This window comes from Apium graveolens, chromosome 8 (assembly GCF_009905375.1).
Source record: "Apium graveolens cultivar Ventura chromosome 8, ASM990537v1, whole genome shotgun sequence".
Lineage (NCBI taxonomy): Eukaryota > Viridiplantae > Streptophyta > Magnoliopsida > Apiales > Apiaceae > Apium > Apium graveolens.
The window spans coordinates 120,142,443-120,163,136 of NC_133654.1; the positions used below are offsets into that span (position 1 = coordinate 120,142,443).

A 20,694-nucleotide genomic window follows, 5' to 3' on the forward strand; every position below is an offset into this window, starting at 1 on the left:
CTTCAATTATTGAATTAAGCTTCTTTCTGAATGATGCCTTGATCTACTTTCCTTTATGACAGGCATCACACAGTCCATCCTTTGAGAATTCCACTTGAGGAATACCTCTCACCAAGTCTTTCCTGACCAGCTCATTCATAGTCTTGAAGTTAAGGTGGGACAGCTTCTTGTGCCATAGCCAACTTTCATCTTGACTTGCCTTGCTAAATAGGCAAGTGACAAATTCTGCATTTGATGAGTTGAAATCAGCTAAGTATACATTTCCTTTTCTCATTCCAGTGAGAACTGTTTGGGCGAAATCACGCGCTAATAATACACGCAAGTATACGCGTTCGCAAGTATACGCGTTCGCAAGTAATATAGAATACTTTCTAGTTCATTCCCACAGAGACTCAGACTAATTATGTTCAATTAAACTCACTCACCAATGTATGATTACTTCTCAATGTTAAGATAATAACACTTAGAATTGATTAACTAATTATTAACTACAATTAACTACTACAATTAAGCACTTAATTAACACTTAGAATTAACAATATTAAAACCCTGATGAGATCACAACTTCATTACTACTTCCTTCAATAGTCATTGTTATTACCCTTAGCATGCAACAGTGATGATATTAATCAAATAACACGAAACTGATAAAAGCCAACTTTCATTGTACTAATACCATTCTACCAAACATCCACAATTAAGATAGAAGTTGAATAGGCATCAATTATGTTGAGTCCCTATATGTCTACAAGAATTGATAACATAACGATTTAAGAACAAGTTATTCCTTTTGATTACACAGGGCGAATAAAACGGTTAGAGTTACTCACTAATCATGCATACTCATACATGAACCTATGCTAGCATGGCAAGTTCTAAATCTCAAGATCCACCGTCGCTTCACAAGAGATTAACACCCTATCTTATATGTTCGCGACGCATATAAGACGAATAAGCACAACCAATACTAGATATCATATAATCATCACACACTAAGGTATTAAACAACTAACTAAAGAATTCTATAGTAAATCCGTTATGACCCCATGATCACGATTAGCCCATGATAGCACTCATCGTCATCATGGGTTCATATGAAAACATGATAAATAAACACAAGAGAATAATAACTAAACTAATTATATTAAACCAGAGTACGTCACAAGAGTAAATAGGTTCAAAGTAAGAAAACTAGCATACAACGTTACCACGAAATAAAGAATCACAGAAAATATGCTTCCTCTTCGTTGCGGTGTGCTAAAACAGTCTTCTTCCTTATTATCTCCTTTGCTCCTTGATTAATACCACGATTCAACCGTAGTGAAACGTCTCTGAAATTTACTTATATATGAGTCCCATAAAACCCAGATTACTCAGAAGTTGGAAACCAAACAAAAATAGGAGTCTAAAATAATTATTCTGAATTCATGACCCTGCGCGGCCGCTCAGCATAGCTGAGCGGGCGCTCAGCTTCCTGCGCGGCGGCTCAGCATAGCTGAGCGGGCGCTCAGACCCCTTCTGGAAAAATGGTCTGTTCTGCTCCATTTCTTCGCTGTAATCTGCTCCTATCTTCCCACTTACAATGCTGAACACATGCCAAGGCTTATTATTGATGAATTCTCCCCCGAAATGCAACTAATACCCTGAAATGCACAAACACTAGAAAAACGCATCAAATACACAAAGTACTTGATTTCAAGACACCAATTTAAGCACCATAAAATGACATTTTTCCCAATTGAGCACCAAATTAGTTTCTACGCACCTTTTGAGTACGGCACGAAGATTATTCAAAAATTCATCATACGAATGTCCAAAGACAGAGAAGTCATCCATGAACACCTCGACATTATTTCCAATCATGTCAGAGAATATAGCCATCATACATCTCTGAAAAGTGGTCGGTGCGCCACATAACCCAAACGAAACTCTGCGAAAAGCAAACGTGCCAAATGGACAAGTGAAGGTAGTCTTTTCTTGATCCTCTGGTGCAATACAAATCTGATTATACCCTGAGTAGCCATCCAAAAGACAATAATACTCGTGACCGGCCAACCTGTCAAGCATCTGATCAATAAATGGAAGCGGGAAGTGATCTTTCCTTGTGGCCTTGTTCAACTTTCGGTAATCCATGCATACTCTCCATCCTGTGACTTTTCGAGTGGGGATGAGCTCGTTCTTTTCATTTGCTACCACAGTGATACCTCCTTTCTTAGGTACACATTGCACGGGGCTCACCCAAGAACTGTCAGAAATAGGATAAATGATTCCTGCATCCAGCCACTTCAGAATTTCTTTCTTCACCACCTCTTTCATGATAGGATCAAGTCTGCGCTGTTGTTCAACAGTTGGCTTACTACCCTCCTCTAGCAGAATCTTATGCATACAGTATGAAGGGCTGATCCCTTTGATGTCTGCTATGGTCCATCCAATAGCCAATTTGTATTCTCTCAATATCCTTAAGAGCTTGTCCTCCTCACTACCAGAAAGGTCAGATACAATAATACAGGTAAAGTAGATGCATCACCTAAAAAAGCATACCTCAAGTGTCCAGGTAATGGCTTAAGCTCCAAGGTAGGTGCTTCCTCAATAGATGGTTTGAGCTTTCCTTCAGCATTTTTGAGGTCAGAAGCACCAAGAGATTCAAACGGCATGTCTAGCTTTCGCCTCCAGGGAGAAGCATTAAGATATTGTAGTTTCTCATTGCCATCCTTATCATCACTGTCAAAATCCTCCATTAAGGCCTTCTCTAATGCATCAGACATTAGCATATGATCGAGTTCTGAAGTAACCGCAGAATCAATCAAATCCACTTTTAAGCACTCCTCATCTTCTGTAGGGAATTTCATTGCTTTGAATACATTGAATGTCACATCCTGATCTTGCACCCGTATAGTAAGTTCAACTTTCTGCACATCTATCAAGGTACGGCCAGTAGCCAAGAAAGGTCTTCCCAAGATTATGGGAATCTTCTTATCTTCCTCAAAATCCAGAATAACAAAGTCTGCAGGAAAGAAGAGCTTACCCACCTTGACTAGCACATCCTCCACTATGCCTTTTGGGTAAGTAATAGAATGATTAGCCAATTGTAGAGACATGTAGGTGGGCTTTGGATCAGGCAGATCCAACTTTTTAAAGATCGACAACGGCATCAGATTGATGCTTGCTCCCAAATCACAAAGGCACTTATCAAAAGACAACTTGCCAATGGTGCAAGGAATGGTGAAGCTACCTGGATCTTTCAGCTTTGGAGGTAACTTTTGCTGCAGCATAGCACTGCATTCTTCCGTTAGAGCAACGGTCTCAAGGTCATCCAGTTTCACCTTCCTTGAAAGAATACTCTTCATAAACCTCGCATAACTAGGCATTTGCTCCAGAGCCTCATCGAAAGGTATATTGAACACCTCCAGAAACTTACCGAACTGCTTATCCAGCTTTTGTTGTTGCAATCTCTTAGGGAAAGGTGGTGGAGGATAGAGTTGTTACTCCCCTGTATTACCCTCAGGCAGAGTGTGTTCAACAGTAGTCTTCCTTGGTTCCGCCGCTTTCTCCTTTTATTTACCTTCTGCATCTCCAACTTCAGCTTCTCCTTCTTTTGCTTTTTCAGCATCAGCAACTTTTCCAGACCTTAAGGTAATAGCTTTGACTTGCTCTTTAGTTTCCTTCATACCTGGCACTTCAGTGTCACTGGGAAGTATGCCAGGTTGACGATTGAGCACTGTATTGGCTATTTAACCAATTTGATTTTCCAAGGTCTTGATTGACACCGCCTGACTCTTGCACAACAGCTTAAGTTCTTCAAAATCAGCACTAGTGGGTGCAGCCGCACCTCCCTGTTGAGGATATGATTGCCTTTGAGCATAATGATGTGGTTGCTGAAATCCAGGTGGATTGAACTGCTTACTTATACCTTGCTGATATGGTTGCTGAATAGCATTCTGATTATTACTCCAGCTGAAATTTGGATAATTTCTGTTGTTAGGATGATAAGTGGCTAGCACAGGCTGCTGTTGTCACTGATAATTGTTCACATACTGAACAGATTCATTAAAAAGAGAACACTGATCCGTAGCATGAGAACCTGTACAAAGCTCACAGACCATAGCTATCTGATTGACTCCATAGGTGGCTAGAGAATCGACCTTCATAGACAGCGCTTGGAGCTGTGCTGTAATAGCGGTGGCTGCATCGACTTCCAGAATACCTGCTACCTTCCCAGGTATCATCCTTTGAGTTGGGTTTTGATGCTCATTTACAGCCATAGTCTCAATAAGATTATAAGCCTCAGTATAGCTTTTGGCCCACAATGCGCCTCCAGCTGCTGCATCGAGCATGGGCCGAGATTGGGCCCCCAAACCATTATGGAAACCAGTGATCACCATCCAATCGGGCATTCCATGATGTGGACACTTTCTCAACATCTCCTTGTAGCGCTCCCAAGCTTCACACATAGATTCTGTAGGTTGCTACACAAACTGAGTAAGAGCACTCCTCATAGCCGCAGTCTTCGCCATTGGATAAAACTTCACCAGAAACTTTTGCACGAGATCTTGCCAAGTAGTGATGGACCTAGCTGGTTCAGAATGTAACCAGTCCTTAGCTTTATCCCTCAGAAAGAATGGGAAAAGCCTCACCTTTATAGCCTCATCCGTCATACCATTGTATTTAAAAGTACTGCAGATCTCGACAAAATTCCTTATGCGCATGTTGGGGTCTTCAGTCGCAGCACCTCCGAATGAAACAAAATTCTGCACCATCTGAATAGTGCCCGACTTGATTTCAAAGTTATTGGCCTCAATAGCCGGGTGCATGATGCTAGACTGAATGTCATCAATTTTAGGCCGAGAAAAGTCCAAAAGAGTTGGATCTGCCGGAACAATACGATCACCCATGATTACTGGCTCTTTCTGCTCACTTCCTGAATCCGAATCTTCAAAATCTATCTTCTCTGGAATAGCAAGAACTTCGTCTGTCTCCTCAACTGTATCTAAAGTCCTCTTGCGAGTACAAGAACGAGTTTGCATAAACGCTCGCTAAAGTACCTGAAACACAACCGGAAACGATAAGTAACAAGTCCTAATCACTGAGTCCTAATGACCAATGATGGTAAGTACATAAACTAAACAAATACGCCGAGTCCCCGGCAGCGGCGCCAAAAACTTGTTAGGGTGAAATCACGCGCTAATAATACACGCAAGTATACGCGTTCGCAAGTAATATAGAATACTTTCTAGTTCGTTCCCACAGAGACTCGGACTAATTATGTTCAATTAAACTCACTCACCAATGTATGATTACTTCTCAATGTTAAGACAATAACACTTAGAATTGATTAACTAATTATTAACTACTACAATTAAGCACTTAATTAACACTTAGAATTAACAATATTAAAACACTCATGAGATGACAACTTCATTACTACTTCCTTCAATAGTCATTGTTATTACCCTTAGCATGCAACAGTGATGATATTAATCGAATAACACGAAACTGATAAAAGCCAACTTTCATTGTACTAATACCATTCTACCAAACATCCACAATTAAGATAGAAGTTGAATAGGCATCAATTATGTTGAGTCCCTATATGTCTACAGAAATTGACAACATAACGATTTAAGAACAAGTTATTCATTTTGATTACACAGGGCGAATAAAACGGTTAGAGTTACCCACTAATCATGCATACTCATACATGAACCTATGCTAGCATTGCAAGTTCTAAATCTCAAGATCCACCGTCGCTTCACAAGAGATTAACACCCTATCTTAAATGTTCGCGACGCACATAAGACGAATAAGCACAACCAATACTAGATATCATACAATCATCACACACTAAGGTATTAAACAACTAACTAAAGAATTCCATAGTAAATCCGTTACGACCCCATGATCACGATTAGCCCATGATAGCACTCATCATCATCATGGGTTCATATGAAAACATGATAAATAAACACAAGAGAATAATAACTAAACTAATTATATTAAACCAGAGTACATCACAAGAGTAAATAGGTTCAAAGTAAGAAAACTAGCATCCAACGTTACAACGAAATAAAGAATCACAGAAAATATGCTTCCTCTTCGTTGCGGTGTGCTAAAACGGTCTTCTTCCTTATTATCTCCTTTGCTCCTTAATTAACACCACGATTCAACCGTAGTGAAACGTCTCTAAAATCTACTTATATAGGAGTCTCATAAAACCCAGATTACTCAGAAGTTGGAAGCCAAATAGAAATAGGAGTCTAAAATAATTATTCTGAATTCACGACCCTGCGCGGCCGCTCAGCATAGCTGAGCGGGCGCTCAGCTTCTTGCGCGGCCGCTCAGCATAGCTGAGCGGGCGCTCAGACCCCTTCTGGAAAAATGGTCTGTTCTGCTCCGTTTCTTCGCTGTAATCTGCTCCTATCTTCCCACTTACAATGCTGAACACATGCCAAGGCTTATTATTGATGAATTCTCCCCCGAAATGCAACTAATACCCTGAAATGCACAAACACTAGAAAAACACATCAAATTCACAAAGTACTTGATTTCAAGACACCAATTTAAGCTATTATAAGACGTTCTAAGTGAGATAAAATGCCACTTATCAAGAACCACTTTGTTGCTTCTCTTGTTGGTCACAACATAAGCTTCAGAGTTGAAAGTTATTGAGTTGCCCTTATCACAAAGTTGGATGATACTCAACAAATTGTGCTTGAGTCCATCTACCAGGGCAACTTCCTCACATTGTCTTTTAAAATCAAGCCATATCCCACAGTATAACCCTTGCTGTCATCTCCAAAAGTGATACGTGGGACAACTCTCTCCTTGAACTCAGTGAGCAGGGTAGAATCTCCAGTCATGTGCCTTGAGCACCCACTTTCCAAATACCAAAGATTCTTTCTATTTTCCTGCACACAACAAAATCAAATCAAGTTGATTTTGGTACCCAAGTTTCCTTGGGTCCTGTTTTGTTAGCCTTTTTTTTAGGTTTCTGAGGCTTGTCTTCATTTGACTTAGGCATTTGAGATTCATCCTTAGCCAATTGAATAGAACCCTTAAAACCATTCATCATTGCAGAATTATCATGCACAGGCTGATTAACATGGAAAGGCATATTCTGTGCAAACATGTTATTCCAGTATGGCAAGCTAAATGGTATTTATGGCATACTAAATGCAGCATAGTAAGGATTTTGTGCAAATGGCATATTAGCAAATTATGCATTCAAATTATGTGCAGGCATAACATTCACAGGCATTGTAGGCACACTGGAAAATGAAGGAGGTGCAGACATTGGAGCAGGCATAACAAGTTTGCAATTAACAGACAAATAATTAACACTACCACACTTAACACAGACTTTTTTGGTGCATATTTATCAGGTGTGTAGTTGTTATGTTTTTTAATTCCCACTTTTCCATTTCTATTATTTTTCCTTTTAGACTCTGCTTTCACTTCAATTTTTTCCAATCTGTCATTTAATTGCTTAATAGACAGATGCCCTACATTGACTCTCTTGTTCTGTTTCATTTGACTTGTTTCTCCTGGAACAAAATTCTTAGAAACTGATCCATATTTTTTATTTAATTTAGCTAGCTTAGCTTTGTTGACTGGTTTACTTTCACTCAATGGATGTGGCTCATTATCTTTCAACGGATAATTTTTTTGATTATTCGACGGACAATGTTCATCATCCGTCGAATCCACATCCGTTGAAAGTCCTTCAACCAAATTGGAATTAAGCTTCTCCTTGCTCTTTTTCCAGGCTGCATCACAGAAGGATTCTATACCTTGAACTTTAGTAATTTGAGCATGAACATATCTATATGATTTCCATGCCTTAATTACTTCATGTTCTTGTTCAAGCTGCTTTCTTAAAATATCATCTTTCTTTAAGGATTCAGTTAGTTCATCTTTAGCAATCTTGCACTCTATCTTTAGTTTTTCAAACTCAACAAATTGAGTTTCTAATATAGTATTTCTTTCTCTTAAAAATAGATTGTTCTCTTTAAGTTTAGTTCCTACGTAAATAAGAAGTTGAGCAGCAGCTACAAAATGGGAGTTTGAGAGAATATAGAATAAGGATATACAAATTTATTTAGTGAAAGACTTGAGTGTAACACGCATGTGATATAATTCAGTAGACATGTCATTTATGGCATCATTACACTCATCTTTAGATAAATGTGCTAGGTTAGTGGTGATTACGTGATTTCTTGATGAACTGGCCTCTGTTTCATCTAATTTGGCCATAAGTGCTAGATTGACATAGCTTGTATCTTCATCCTCATCTAATTCATCTGCAGCCCAGTCATTTTCTTGTGTGATGAAAGCCCTTTCCTTTTGTTTGAGCAACCCAAGGTATTTCTGTTTGTAATCAACATATTCAAACTTCTTTTTATCAGGATCAGACTTTCTGCATTCACTGGAAAAATGACCTGTCAACCCACACTTGAAACATTTGAATTTAGACTTATCAACCATGTTTCTGTTAGGCTTGGCTGCTCTAAAATTCTTCTTGAATTTGAGCTTGGAAAATCTCCTAGATAGAAAAACAAGATGTTCATCTATGTCATCCATGTCATCTTGACTAAGATTGTCTTCATGTTCAGCTACTAGCCCATTTCCCTTGCCTTCACAAACTCTATGGCTTGGTGCAGATTCAACAGTTTCAACCTTTATCTCCTTCTCCTTCTCTTGCTCAGCAACCAATGCAATGGATCCTCCCTTCTTTCTTCCTTTCTCCAGCTTCTCATCTTGCTCTATTTCAAGCTCATAGGTCTTTAGAATCTCATAAAATCTATCCAAGGTGAACTCCTTGTAATCTTGAGAATTTCTCAATGAGACTGTAATGGGCTTCCATTCCTTTGGCAGAGATTTAAGCAATTTGAGGTTTGAGTCTTTTGTTTGATAGACCCTTTCATGTAGTTTTAGAGCATTCAGTAGTTTTTGAAACCTACTGAAAATGTCAGTGAGTGACTCACTTTCTTCACTGTGAAAATGATCATATTGTTGAATCAAGAGTTGCATTTTGTTCTCCCTTACCTGCTCAGTTCTATTACATATAACCTGAATTGTGTCCCAGACATCCTTAGCAGTTTTGCAGTTTATGATATTGTCAAACATGTCACCATCAACACTATTAAACAAAATGTTCAAGGCCTTTTATCCTTATGAACTTGTTCAATATCAGGGTCAGACCATTCTGCTCTAGGTTTTGGGACATATGTTTCATTTCCTGTAGCAGCTCTCATAGGGACATGTGGACCTTTCTCAATGCAGTCCACATAAGCTTTATCTTGAGATAGGAGATGCAGATGCATCTTCACCTTCCAATGGTGATAATTGTCTTTGTCCAGAATTTGAATTTTTACTCCAGCATCTTTTCTGCTCATCTTGTTAGTTGTTATGATCTTTAAACTCTGTGTACTTCAAGAGCTTGCTCTGATAGCAATTGTTATTCCCAAACAATCTAAACAAGAATTACAGAAGGGGGGTTGAATGTAATTCTGGCTACTTTTCAATTTTAAGAACAGTTCTTCAATAAATTAATATATAACTGTGTTTGATTTAGCAATGGTGCAGAATAAAAGAAGTGTAGAAATCAAGACACAAAGTATTTGAATACAAGTACTTAAAAACTTTCTGGTGGATTGAACTTTTCCACCAGAGATATATATTTAGTAGAGAACTCCGTGTTACAGAATTGTACACAGCTGCTTACAAGTTGAATCTACAAAATCCAGAGAAAATCTTTACAAATTATGCCTAATCTATTTCTCAGGAAAATTGCTTCCTAACTTGGATACTATTCAACTTGCTATCCTTGGTTTATATATCACCACGTTACATGATAAAAAGACAAGATAATAAGAAAAACTATTTCTAGTCTAACTTCATGCTGCTACACTTCTCTTTCCAGCATCTTTGAATATCTTCAGTTTAGCATGGAAATGAAAATGCTTCTTTATTCTCTAAAACCTGAATTAGGCTGCCACATTCTATTTGCATACAATCAATTCATGTGAATGTCAAGTCACTATCAACTGCTCTTTTGAATTTGATCATCCGTTGGAACTCTATTTAATCATCCGTTGGAACTCTGTTTGATCATCCGTTGAAACCCTGTTTGATCATCCGTCGAGACTTATGTTGATCATCCGTTGAGACTTTGTGAATCATCCGTTGAGACTGTCTTCTTGGCAGTTAACTTTATTTCATTTACACAAGATTACAAGGCATCTAATATTTACAATTAATCATCCTATCTTGCATATCAATCTAGTAGTCAACATGACTTGAACAATCTACAACATTTAGTTCACTAAGTTATTTAAGTATGCAGAAATGTGCTACTAATCTTTTTGTTACATAACCTACTCTTTCAACGGATGTTGAAATGATCATCCGTTGAAAACTACATAATCACTTAACTAAAATCTACTTGGTGTTTTGTTTAAGTTATCATCAAGTACACAATAAAATCCTAACAAATATTTATATTATTATTATAAAGATACATATAAGTTCTCAAGTTCGAATCTCGTTTACAACAAACATATATATTATTATTTATAAAGATGTATATAAGTTTTCTGGTTCGAATCACACCACCAACAAATATTTACATTATTATTTATGAATAAGATCACATCATCAATGATATAATATTTACACTATTTGAACTTAACTTGAAATTACACACAATGAAAGTATATTTATGTAATTATTATTTAGTATTTAATTATTTATATAAAATTTTAATAAAATTATACAAAATAGAAATAAAAATATATAAATATTAACTAAGACCCGTGCATCACACGGGCGGTAAGCCCGTATTCGGCTAATCAAGGGTTTATAACTATAATTAGTAATACTATTCTTTACGTTTATTATTTGCATGTATTTCGAGATTTTTATAAAATATAATTTTATAATTATTTTTAATTTTTTTGAATACAAGTTTAAACATAAATTTTTATTGAGAAAACAAAAAATTTAAAAAAATTGTGGAATTATATTTTAAAAAGCGTGTCAAAAAGTAATATACTATAGAATTTGACGAGAGACATGGGGTAATATTTTTATTGTTAGACAGGATGGCTCAAGTTGTTTTCCCTTTCCCGGTCCAACTTTTACACCCCCTGACACCATCATCGATTACTCTCCCCCTACTTCCAAAGTCCACTCTCTTTTGTATTTTTTGAGTGGCGTTTAGATCGTCAATTATACTCCAATTATTACAGCTACCTGTTCTCCTACAAATATCCTTAATCACTCTTCCATACATAAACAAACACTTGTAAGTACTCATCATGTCTTCCTCTATTCATTGAACTCTCACATGTATTACACACTACACAAACACACACTTATGTATGTCAGTATGTGTAACTATTAGTCTGATTGAACCATGTTAGATCACTTTAATTTTTACAAGATATTTTTATTAATAGTCTATGTTTTGTTCTTTCTTGGTATTATCACCTCATATCTTGACTAATTCAATCAGAAAATTAAACTTCTTTTTATTTTTTGTTAACTTTGAATGTTCTAATTTGTACAGGATTTTGGGCTCTTGTTTCCAAGAAGCAGCACCTTTTTAGTTGAATTTTACATATGAGCTAAATATTTATTTGTGACATTTTTTGGCTTTACAAAAAGTCCCCTTTTTTTGACTTAGTTCATTTAGTTTGAATCTTGATTATTGGTGATTTAGGGTGTCTTTGAAATTTAGTTATTTAGTGATTTAAGTCATTTTCTTGATTGGGTAGTTTGTTGGAAAAAGATGGGGTCTTTTCCTGGCCATGCTTTACCAGGAACACTGTTTTTGTGTGTTGGTTTGTGGCACATATGGAGTTCTATTGTTAGGTATGTATCGAATCCAGGAACGTTTCGAGTTAGGGTATGGCATCCGGTTTCTGGTTTAGGTGGTAGGCTTAGGTACTTGGAGTTATATCTTATTGCTATTGGTGCTTTTGCTGATATGTGTATAGAGCTTTTGTATTCGACTCACCTCAAGTTCTTTACCAATGGAATCTTGAACCCGCATCATATGAACGATTTTGAGCACGGTGGGATGCTTCTGATGTTCTTTATCTACAGTGTTGTTATTCTGCTGTCGGAGCAGACCAGGTCAGTCTTTATCTACAGTGTTGAATATTCAAATTCTCTCTTCCACTTTTATTTGTGCAAAATAAATGGTATCCAGCTTACTTGATTAATTGTTTGGTTTTGAAAAGGTATATGTGAAATCAGGTTGGATACATAGTATCAGTTTTTAAGCTTTACGATCTGAATGGTGATCTCTCTTCCTTTTCTCCAAATGTAATTATATCCTTGATGATCTTCTGCTGATCATCTAAGTGGACAAATGTGAAACAGACCTTCTTGCACATCGATTCACTTGCATAGATATTTGTAATTGATTCAAAATGATATTAGACAGTGACTAGAAATGCATTAAAATAAATATCTTAATATTCAAACATCTCCATCTTGCCTAATTAGAAGATAAGAGAAACCCTGTTTTGATGTTTGTGTTAGTACTTTACAGTAGGTTGATGGCATGAGATGCTCACGGTATCCATTCTTTTATATTTTTCTGGATAAATTTGTTTGTCTGAAACCCCGTATCAGTTTTGCCAAGCACAACCATAAGCTTTTATAATGGCAGTTCAGTGTTTCCTGTGAAGGTTGATTGATCTTTATGAATATTTGACATAGTCACATAATTCTAAAGTAATAGGTTTATTTGGACGGCAATTGATTCTGGTGGAATCTTGTATTGTCCAAGAGGAAATGACATGGCTTACAGGGCCAAAAGAAAGTTTGAGTCTTCCAATGTTTTATGCAGTTTTTATTAACATATATTTAATTGAAATTCCTCAGTGCCAATGTTTTTTTAGAGTGTTTAATGGCTTGTTGTAAATTGTTTTACTGCATGCAACTCTTTTTCTAGTTCTGGTTGTTCCTTATTATTTTTTTGGGTCAAAGAACACTAATGACAAGAGTTTTGTCCAACAGACCACGAGTCACATAACAGTGCATGGATTAACCATCACTAAATCAACAAAGTGCTAAGACAACAAAGTACTCTTGAAAATTTATTACTGTCTAACATATATGTATACCTTACTTTTGTAAAATGAAGGCAGCATGTGTTAGTATTGAAATTTGCACATGTGAGATATTGATCTTTACTATTCAAAGTTTTGAATGCTTATTATATGACTACTCAATTAGTTAAAAGTGGATGACTGCAATCTTCATAGTAATGATATAATAAAATCCATTTAATAGAACCCATGATCTACCTTAGGAAAGCTTTAATAAGCGATGGAAAGTATTAGCGGCCACCAAAAAGCTGTAGTTTAGAAGCTGCTCTGCCCAACATGTAGGTTGTATTTATGCTCCTGACATCTATTTGATTATTATTTACCTTTTCTGTTGTAGTACTGGAGAAATTTATCCTTTTTGTTGTATATATAGTCTGCAACATTTTAAAATGAAAACTGCATAGAGAAGTTTGAACATGTAGTGTGCAGACAGGTCAGAGGTCTTTTATGTGCATTATACTGCTGAGATGTAATACTACGATATGATATTGGATTAAACTATAGTAATAATGATGATAATACCAACACAAATTGTTGAAAAGTTTTATCCTGAATAGTGCTTGCATTTTTCGCACACTGCTTACACTTTGTCCTTGTTTTATCAGCTTTCTTCCATTGCCAGAAGGAGCTTTATGTTTCATCGCCTCCACAGCATTCTGTGCAGAGTACCTGTTATTCTACTTTCACTCGACTACCCATAAAGGCCTTGAGGGTCACTACCATCTCCTCCTCGTCCTTCTTGTAGCATTCTGCATATTATCTAGTGTCGCAGGAGCACTCATGCCAACTAGCTTTGCCGCTGATTTGTCTAATGGCATTGCATTAGCACTGCAAGGCCTTTGGTTCTATCAGTCCGCTTTCACATTGTACGGACCGTCCATGCCAAATGGTTGCCAACTCAAAGAAAACGAGATCTCGTGTATTTCTCCTGATCATGATATTAGAGGGCAGTTGCTTGCTAACTTTCAGTTATTTTCCATAGTATTGGGTCTCATGGTTGGGGTTGTGGGATCTTATGGTTTTGCAGCTAAGAGATATGGGCAAGCTGAAATTAGGAGTTCACATGGCTAGGATAATCCTGTATGATTTTCTTATTCTTTGGTGCTTCTTCCGGTGAAGGATTACATATGAAAATCTCTTTCTGTTTAAACAAAGAGAATATAGAATGTACTAATTATTTTTCTTTTGTCTTCATTCTTATGTTTGGCAACACAAGTTCTAGTTTGGCTATGCCAATGATCTTCCTAAAAGCTAATTTTAGTACTTTGTTTTTACAATTCCTTAAACTTTTTTTTTTGTGAAATGAGTGGGGGAGTTGATCTGTTGTCCTTTTTTTTTCCTGCCTTTTTTGCTATGTAAAAAATGTGCTCTTTGAGAAATGAGAAGAGCCTCTTGGAGCAATGATAATTTGATAACATCATTGTTTGATTAATTGTTTTCTTTGTATTGGTATTGTTCGAATAGCACATTAGTAATGGAGAGGGACCTTTTGCAATGCTGAATACTTATGAGTTCATTATGTTTTATTATAAGTTATGGGTGTTTGCAAACAGCAACAGTAGTTTTTCGCTGAAAAACAGTTAAAAAACTGTTTGGTAAAATTTAAAAGCTGTTTTTTGGAAAAGTGTTTTTGGCCTGAAAGTTAGAAAAGCGGTTCCATAAATTTGATTTCTAGTGGTCAACTGCAGCAGCTTCCTGCACTGCTGGAATCACCATTTGGCCTGTCAATGCCACATCTTCATGCACTGCTTCTCCTGGCATCACAAGTGGGCGCCTCCATACTGGCATTACATGAATAAACGCTGGTGCTGGGAGGAAGGCCGAAATCAACCGGGTCTTCTTCTATCACTAAATATTTTCAAATTTCTACTTAACCTTTTGACTAGTAGGTGTCCAGTGTGGCCACTGGCCAAACCCAAGTCCATGCTAAGGAGTTTTTCCACTGCTCCAACAGGCCCAGTGAGCGTGTACAACTGATGGCACCTTTCTCCTCCGATAAATGGCTACAATTCGATGACACAAACTTTTTAAAGCCTGCTTGGCTAAATTAACAAAGATGTGATTAGTGACTTTAAAATATTCAAAATATTTTAGCTTATTTTTTGTTTGAATAAATTATAGTTTTAGGTAATTTATAACTAAAGAAATGTGAAAAGTTAAAAATATATTTTCAAGGTGAATACATGATGATGATATTAATTTCTTCAAATAAAATTATAAAATTAACATATGTAGCACAAAAAACTACCTCCTACAAATTTCAAATTACTTTTTAAAATTTAAATCATTTTTTAATATATTAAACAACTAGACAATTTGTAACTCTACACTAATAATAACTTTAAAATTTTAGTTAAATCTTACAAAATTAACATATGTATAACAAAAAACTACCTCCTACAAATTTCAAATTACTTTTTAAAATTTAAATCAATTTTTAATATAATAAACAACTAGACAATTTGTAACTCTACACTAATAATAACTTTAAAATTTTAGTTAAAGCAACACAGGCGTGATTTGTTGGAGGGGTTCTTACTAAAATACACTATAATATCTATGATTTGTGAGCATCACTCACGAGTCACAATGAATGTGTAAAATTCATATTTATGGTAAAAATATAAATTATATTTTAACTATAAAAATTATTAATTTAATTTTTAGTTTTCAATTATAATTCAATTTTAAAATATTTGTCATCAAATATTATATTGAATTTTAATAAATAAATTTTAGTTTTCAATTATAATTCAATTTTTATTAAAAATTTTAAAAATTAAATATTTTATAATGAAAAAACATTAAATTAAACATTGGTAGAAAAATATATATATAAAAATATAAATTAAACATATGGTGAGATCTACTCACCATATGACCAACCATAGGAGTTCATGCAGTAGGACAGATGGACACACCCACATCTTTTTTTTTTTGAAACAATCACAATCACACCCACATCTTGATTCTTGTTTCTTAGCATTGGTATTAATACAATTTCTTTTGTGCATTTTTTGAACAAATCAATTAAATAAGAAGGTATGAAATGAGCATATAATATTAGCTTATGGGATAAACACTACTTATTAGCTTATAGTTTGAAATTAAATAAAAGAAAAAGCTAGAGGATCAAAAGTCTAAGTTATGAATTTTATGATAAATGATAGTTTTTAATATTTTTTTATCTTTTTTTATCTATATTTTAACAGCTGTAGAATTTAGAATAAAAAGTAAAACGACAAATTTTATTTATGATTCAGAAGTAAGTTACATAACTATGAACTGCACAATAGATAACTATAACATATTCAACCATAATCCTATTTTCCACCTAATTGTGGATAGGAGAAAATTAATAACAACAATATAATATATATAAATAAAATCTTTAAATGTTGGAATGTTCTTTCGATATCCCCGAGGAAGGCATCTGTGTAAGTGTATATAAATAATGCAACACCAATCCCATGAACATCATCAACATCAACAGTCTTAGAAACACCTACTATTACTATAGTATTACTATTTTTTGTCTGTGAATCTTACTTGTAAATTGGAAATGAAGATGAATTTTTTTGTTCTGATATTTAGTGGGCTTCTTCTCAATCTGGTCACATCACAAATTACTCCATCTGGTAGGAGTACTTGATTTAAGACAGAGAAAACACCATTGCTTATTTTTGTATTAACATTTTTCATACTCACAAGTGAAAATAAATATATTAAAATGTCATTTGTAAGAGGCATGGTTAACACACCACCTTTTCTTTTCTTAGCCCAAGTAAGAGTTTTCTTTTTCTATGAGAAATAAGAGCTTTTTAACAGGAACAAATAGATGTTTAATTTCTACTTTCTTTTAGTATCATTTTGTGTATTCTTTTTGTCCCGGAGAATTTGTTGTTTCCATATTTTTGAGGGTTCCTCATGTATTATATCTTATCAATGTTTTTTGTAGGACAAAATGACAAATATATTGTTATATTTTTTGTGTTGCAGCCTCAATTGGTGTGAATTTCGGAACGCTAGGAGACAATCTCCCATATCCCCAAGATGTAAAAAATCTTTACGGAAGATGTAAGATCCAGCAAATGAGACTTTTTGAACCAAACCAGGACATACTTGAAGCCCTGCGCAATTCAGGCCTTTCGGTTTGCCTAGGAGTGGTGAACAATGACATCCCAGGCCTGTCGAATTTCAACGATCCCCAGGCTTGTATTGATTGGCTTAATACCAATGTGGTTCCATATAAAGACGACGTTACATTTAAATACATAACCATGGGGAATGAAGTTATCCCTGGACCATTAGCTCAGTACGTTCCAGCGGCCATCAACAATATGCACAATGCTCTTAATTCCCTTGGTTTATCCAAGATTATGGTAACAACTGTCGTCCCTGGCAATGTTCTACAAACTTCTTATCCTCCCTCAGCAGGAGCATTTTCAGCCGATAGTTTACCAATAATGGGTGATATTATTTCATTTTTGTATGGAAATGGTATACCACTTATGGTGAATGTGTATCCCTACTTTTCTTATGCTGCGGACCCTGTTAGTATTTCACTTGAATATGCAACATTTCAATCCAAAACCCCTGTTGTGGTGGATGGGCAGTTTCAGTATTACAATCTTTTCGACGCTAGTGTTGATGCCTTTCATGCGGCAATAGAGAAGGTAAATGCAGGTAATATATCAGTTGCTATATCAGAGACAGGCTGGCCAACTGCAGGGAATGATCCTTATGCTAGCAAGGACAATGCACAAACTTACAATACTAATCTTGTCAACCATGTCACCAACAATGGGACTCCAAGGAGACCCGGGAAGATTATGTATACTTTTATTTTTGCAATGTTTAATGAAGATCAAAAGCCTCAAGGTGTGGAGCAGAACTTTGGATTGTTCTATCCCAATATGGACACTGTTTATCCCTTATTTTCCTGTTAAATTCGAGTGTATATTCAGAATTTAATTTGCAAAATATAATTATGGGAATGAATTATTGCTTATGGTCTTTTGTTTCTTTTCATCTTTTACAAACTTTTAAATTTGTTGCTTATGATATCACGATATGTAGCCTACTTAGACTTTTTCAATTATCGGGGGACTTTTAAAATTGTTGTTAGATTTTAACTTTGCCACAGAGTTTTTCGGATTTGATGTACAACTCAACATACAATTTTGGTTATCTCACAAGAATTTTTTAAAGTATCATCTAACTTGACTCCATTTCAAAATATGTAAAAAAATAGTAAGAAAATCTAGTTTGAGGTTTTTCAATACCTTATTTTTTTTAATATCACCAGATTTTTAGTGAATTATTTGACTTTTTCAATATTATCAGATTTTAATTAATTATTTTAGATCTCATTTGAATATCCCAAGATTTTAAGGAATTTTTAAAAATCGTGATTGAATACTTCAAAAAAATTGAAAGATTTTATAAAAGCCGAATTGAATGCTATCAGATTTTTTATGAATTATGGAAAATTTAATTAAACTCCCTTATATTTTTCTAATTCAAATAAATCTTTTTTTAAATTTTAATAAATATACCAAGACTCGTTTGCTCAAATCTACCAAAAAGTAATTTATGTAGCATCACTTATTGTGCACTATTTGAATATGACATCCCTTCCATAAAATTATAATCAATCTACTTGCATTAGTTTTGACGTGGTAAACCTCTAAGGCCATATTTGTTTCATGGGATTATAATCCTGGAATAATAATCCGGGGATAACTAATCCCATCAAAATTAGTTCTATGGATTAAATAATCATATCCTAAGTTTGTTTGAAAGGATTAAGTGTAGGATTGGAATATAATCCTTTAAAACTTTATCCTATGTTTGTTTCGTGGGATAGTACTTGAGATTGGAATATAGTCCTTTAAATTTTCCAATCCTATGTTTGTTTCATATGGGATAACAATAAGCGGATTATAATCTTTTAAAAAATGACTTGTAGAAGGGGATAAAACAATACCTCCTCCCACCAAGCATTAGATGGGATTATAATCTTATCCTCTACTTCAACAAAACAAACACGGGATATGATAATTTAAAGGATTATAATCCTTGGATAACCCTTCACTAATTTTTTACAAAACAAACATGGGATTGGAAAATTTAAAGGACTATAATCATATCCCCTACTTAATACCATTAAACAAACATGGCCTAAGAGAATCTACAATAGGGGTTGTTAAGGAGGTTGTCAAGTTTATGTGACATTTGGTTGCCTACTATTAGAGTTGGAGGTTGTCAAAATGTCGCATATTAAGGTTGCCAAAACTTGGCAACCCGTTAACAACTTCCTAAATTAGCAAAAAGTTATAAAAAATCTAAAGTATATATTACTCAATCCACTTTTATATTGCTAGAAGGCATCACCGTCTCTTTTGGAATTTTTGAAAGCGCTTTTCAATATTCCGTATCACCTCTCTATTTTTTTTTCTTCTTCTCACTTTTATTATTGAAAACTCCAAAAAAAAAAAATATTTGAAAAATTCAAAAATATTAGTTAGTTAATTGTTAAAAACCAATTTGTTGCATCATTCATTCTCTCACGTAGGATCACATCATCTAGATTTTCTTTTTGTATTTATTGTTTTCCATCTTATACAATTGTGGTGATTGCTGGAGGAAAGAGGTACGTACAATTTAGAATAATACACGTAGTGTAATGCATCCATAAGTGTTTATTATCTTGTTCTTTGTGTGCTGCATCATCTAATCAACCTTAAGGGCGCCACCCTATTACAAGATAAGGTGAGGGATTTTATCACCCTTTCATTGGCCCACAAATCACTAATTCCTTCATCTTGCATTAACCCACCTCAATAAAATTAAGTAGACGTTGGCCCCTAGGATTTCGAGCTCAATTAGGAAGGTACCTAAAAGAGGAAGTAAATTTGGAATTATTCGAACATTTGGTGACAAGGCAAGTGTATCACTTACTTGGCCAATTTGGATTGGTGACTAGGCTAGCGGTTCTCTAATTCAGCGCCTTGTTTACAAGGAAGTGCCCCCACTTACCTGGCCAATCGGTTTGAATAAATCTAGATTTATAGACTTTTTGGTGGTCCAAAACTTAGGAGCTGTCTAGATTATTTTTAGGATTACCCATAGATCAAAAATTTTCTTTTTGATTTTTCAATTTTTTTTAGGTGTTTACTTATAGCTATTGTTTGCTATGTGATTATTTGTCTTATATGCAAAGTAATTGGGTTCGAGACCATTCATCTAGATTAATAAGACACTCTAACCTTTCATCTCCTAAAGTAGTAAGGCAACTTAACTTTTCTTCACCCACTAATTTTTCTTCATCCACTAACTTTTCTTCACCCACTAAAATTGAGTCAAAAGAAGAAGTAGAAATTCCACCTGTAATCATGGCTGTCTCACTCAAAGACCGTTGTTATCCCGCTCATTCCGCTGAACCCTCATGCATAGTCCTACCTGAAGTAACCGCGAATAATTTTGAAATTAAACATCACCACATTAGCATGTTACCTAGGTTTTCTGGGGTAGAGGGAGATGATCCATATCTTTTCATTCGAGAATTTGAGGA

General features: G+C 35.2%; 2 protein-coding genes and 1 non-coding gene across 4 annotated transcripts; all 3 read left to right on the forward strand.

Moving 5' to 3' along the window:
* Positions 1-4,392: 4,392 nt before the first annotated feature.
* Positions 4,393-4,499, forward strand: LOC141681326 (small nucleolar RNA R71). The gene has a single exon (XR_012558767.1). It is a non-coding gene; the product is annotated as a small nucleolar RNA R71 (small nucleolar RNA).
* A 6,618-nt stretch (positions 4,500-11,117) lies between these two features.
* LOC141677826 (uncharacterized) lies at positions 11,118-14,395 on the forward strand. Of its 2 annotated transcripts, XM_074483901.1 has the most exons (3): positions 11,118-11,302; positions 11,567-12,135; positions 13,724-14,395. In XM_074483901.1, exons 2-3 carry the CDS (start codon positions 11,789-11,791, stop codon positions 14,187-14,189), a joined length of 813 nt encoding a protein of 270 aa, XP_074340002.1. In that variant the 5' UTR covers positions 11,118-11,302; positions 11,567-11,788; the 3' UTR covers positions 14,190-14,395. The 2 variants fall into 2 exon arrangements, with proteins under 2 accessions (XP_074340002.1, XP_074340003.1); XM_074483902.1 differs by lacking the exon at positions 11,118-11,302 and having other exon boundaries at positions 11,309-12,135.
* Positions 14,396-16,620: 2,225 nt separating this feature from the next.
* LOC141679940 (glucan endo-1,3-beta-glucosidase-like) lies at positions 16,621-18,067 on the forward strand. The gene is made up of 2 exons (XM_074486298.1): positions 16,621-16,756; positions 17,118-18,067. The coding sequence occupies exons 1-2, from the start codon at positions 16,681-16,683 to the stop codon at positions 18,065-18,067; spliced, it is 1,026 nt and encodes a 341-aa protein (XP_074342399.1). The 5' UTR covers positions 16,621-16,680.
* The last annotated feature ends 2,627 nt before the right edge of the window (positions 18,068-20,694 follow it).

What these genes read in the sequence shown, in the direction of transcription:
- LOC141677826 (XM_074483901.1), top strand. Translation starts at nt 11,789, where the DNA reads ATGGGGTCTTTTCCTGGCCATGCTTTACCAGGAACACTGTTTTTGTGT. An exon ending in CTGCTGTCGGAGCAGACCAG is followed by an intron (nt 12,136 to 13,723) that starts GTCAGTCTTTAT and finishes TTGTTTTATCAG; the next exon opens with CTTTCTTCCATTGCCAGAAG.
- LOC141679940 (XM_074486298.1), top strand. Translation starts at nt 16,681, where the DNA reads ATGAAGATGAATTTTTTTGTTCTGATATTTAGTGGGCTTCTTCTCAAT. An exon ending in ATCACAAATTACTCCATCTG is followed by an intron (nt 16,757 to 17,117) that starts GTAGGAGTACTT and finishes TTTGTGTTGCAG; the next exon opens with CCTCAATTGGTGTGAATTTC.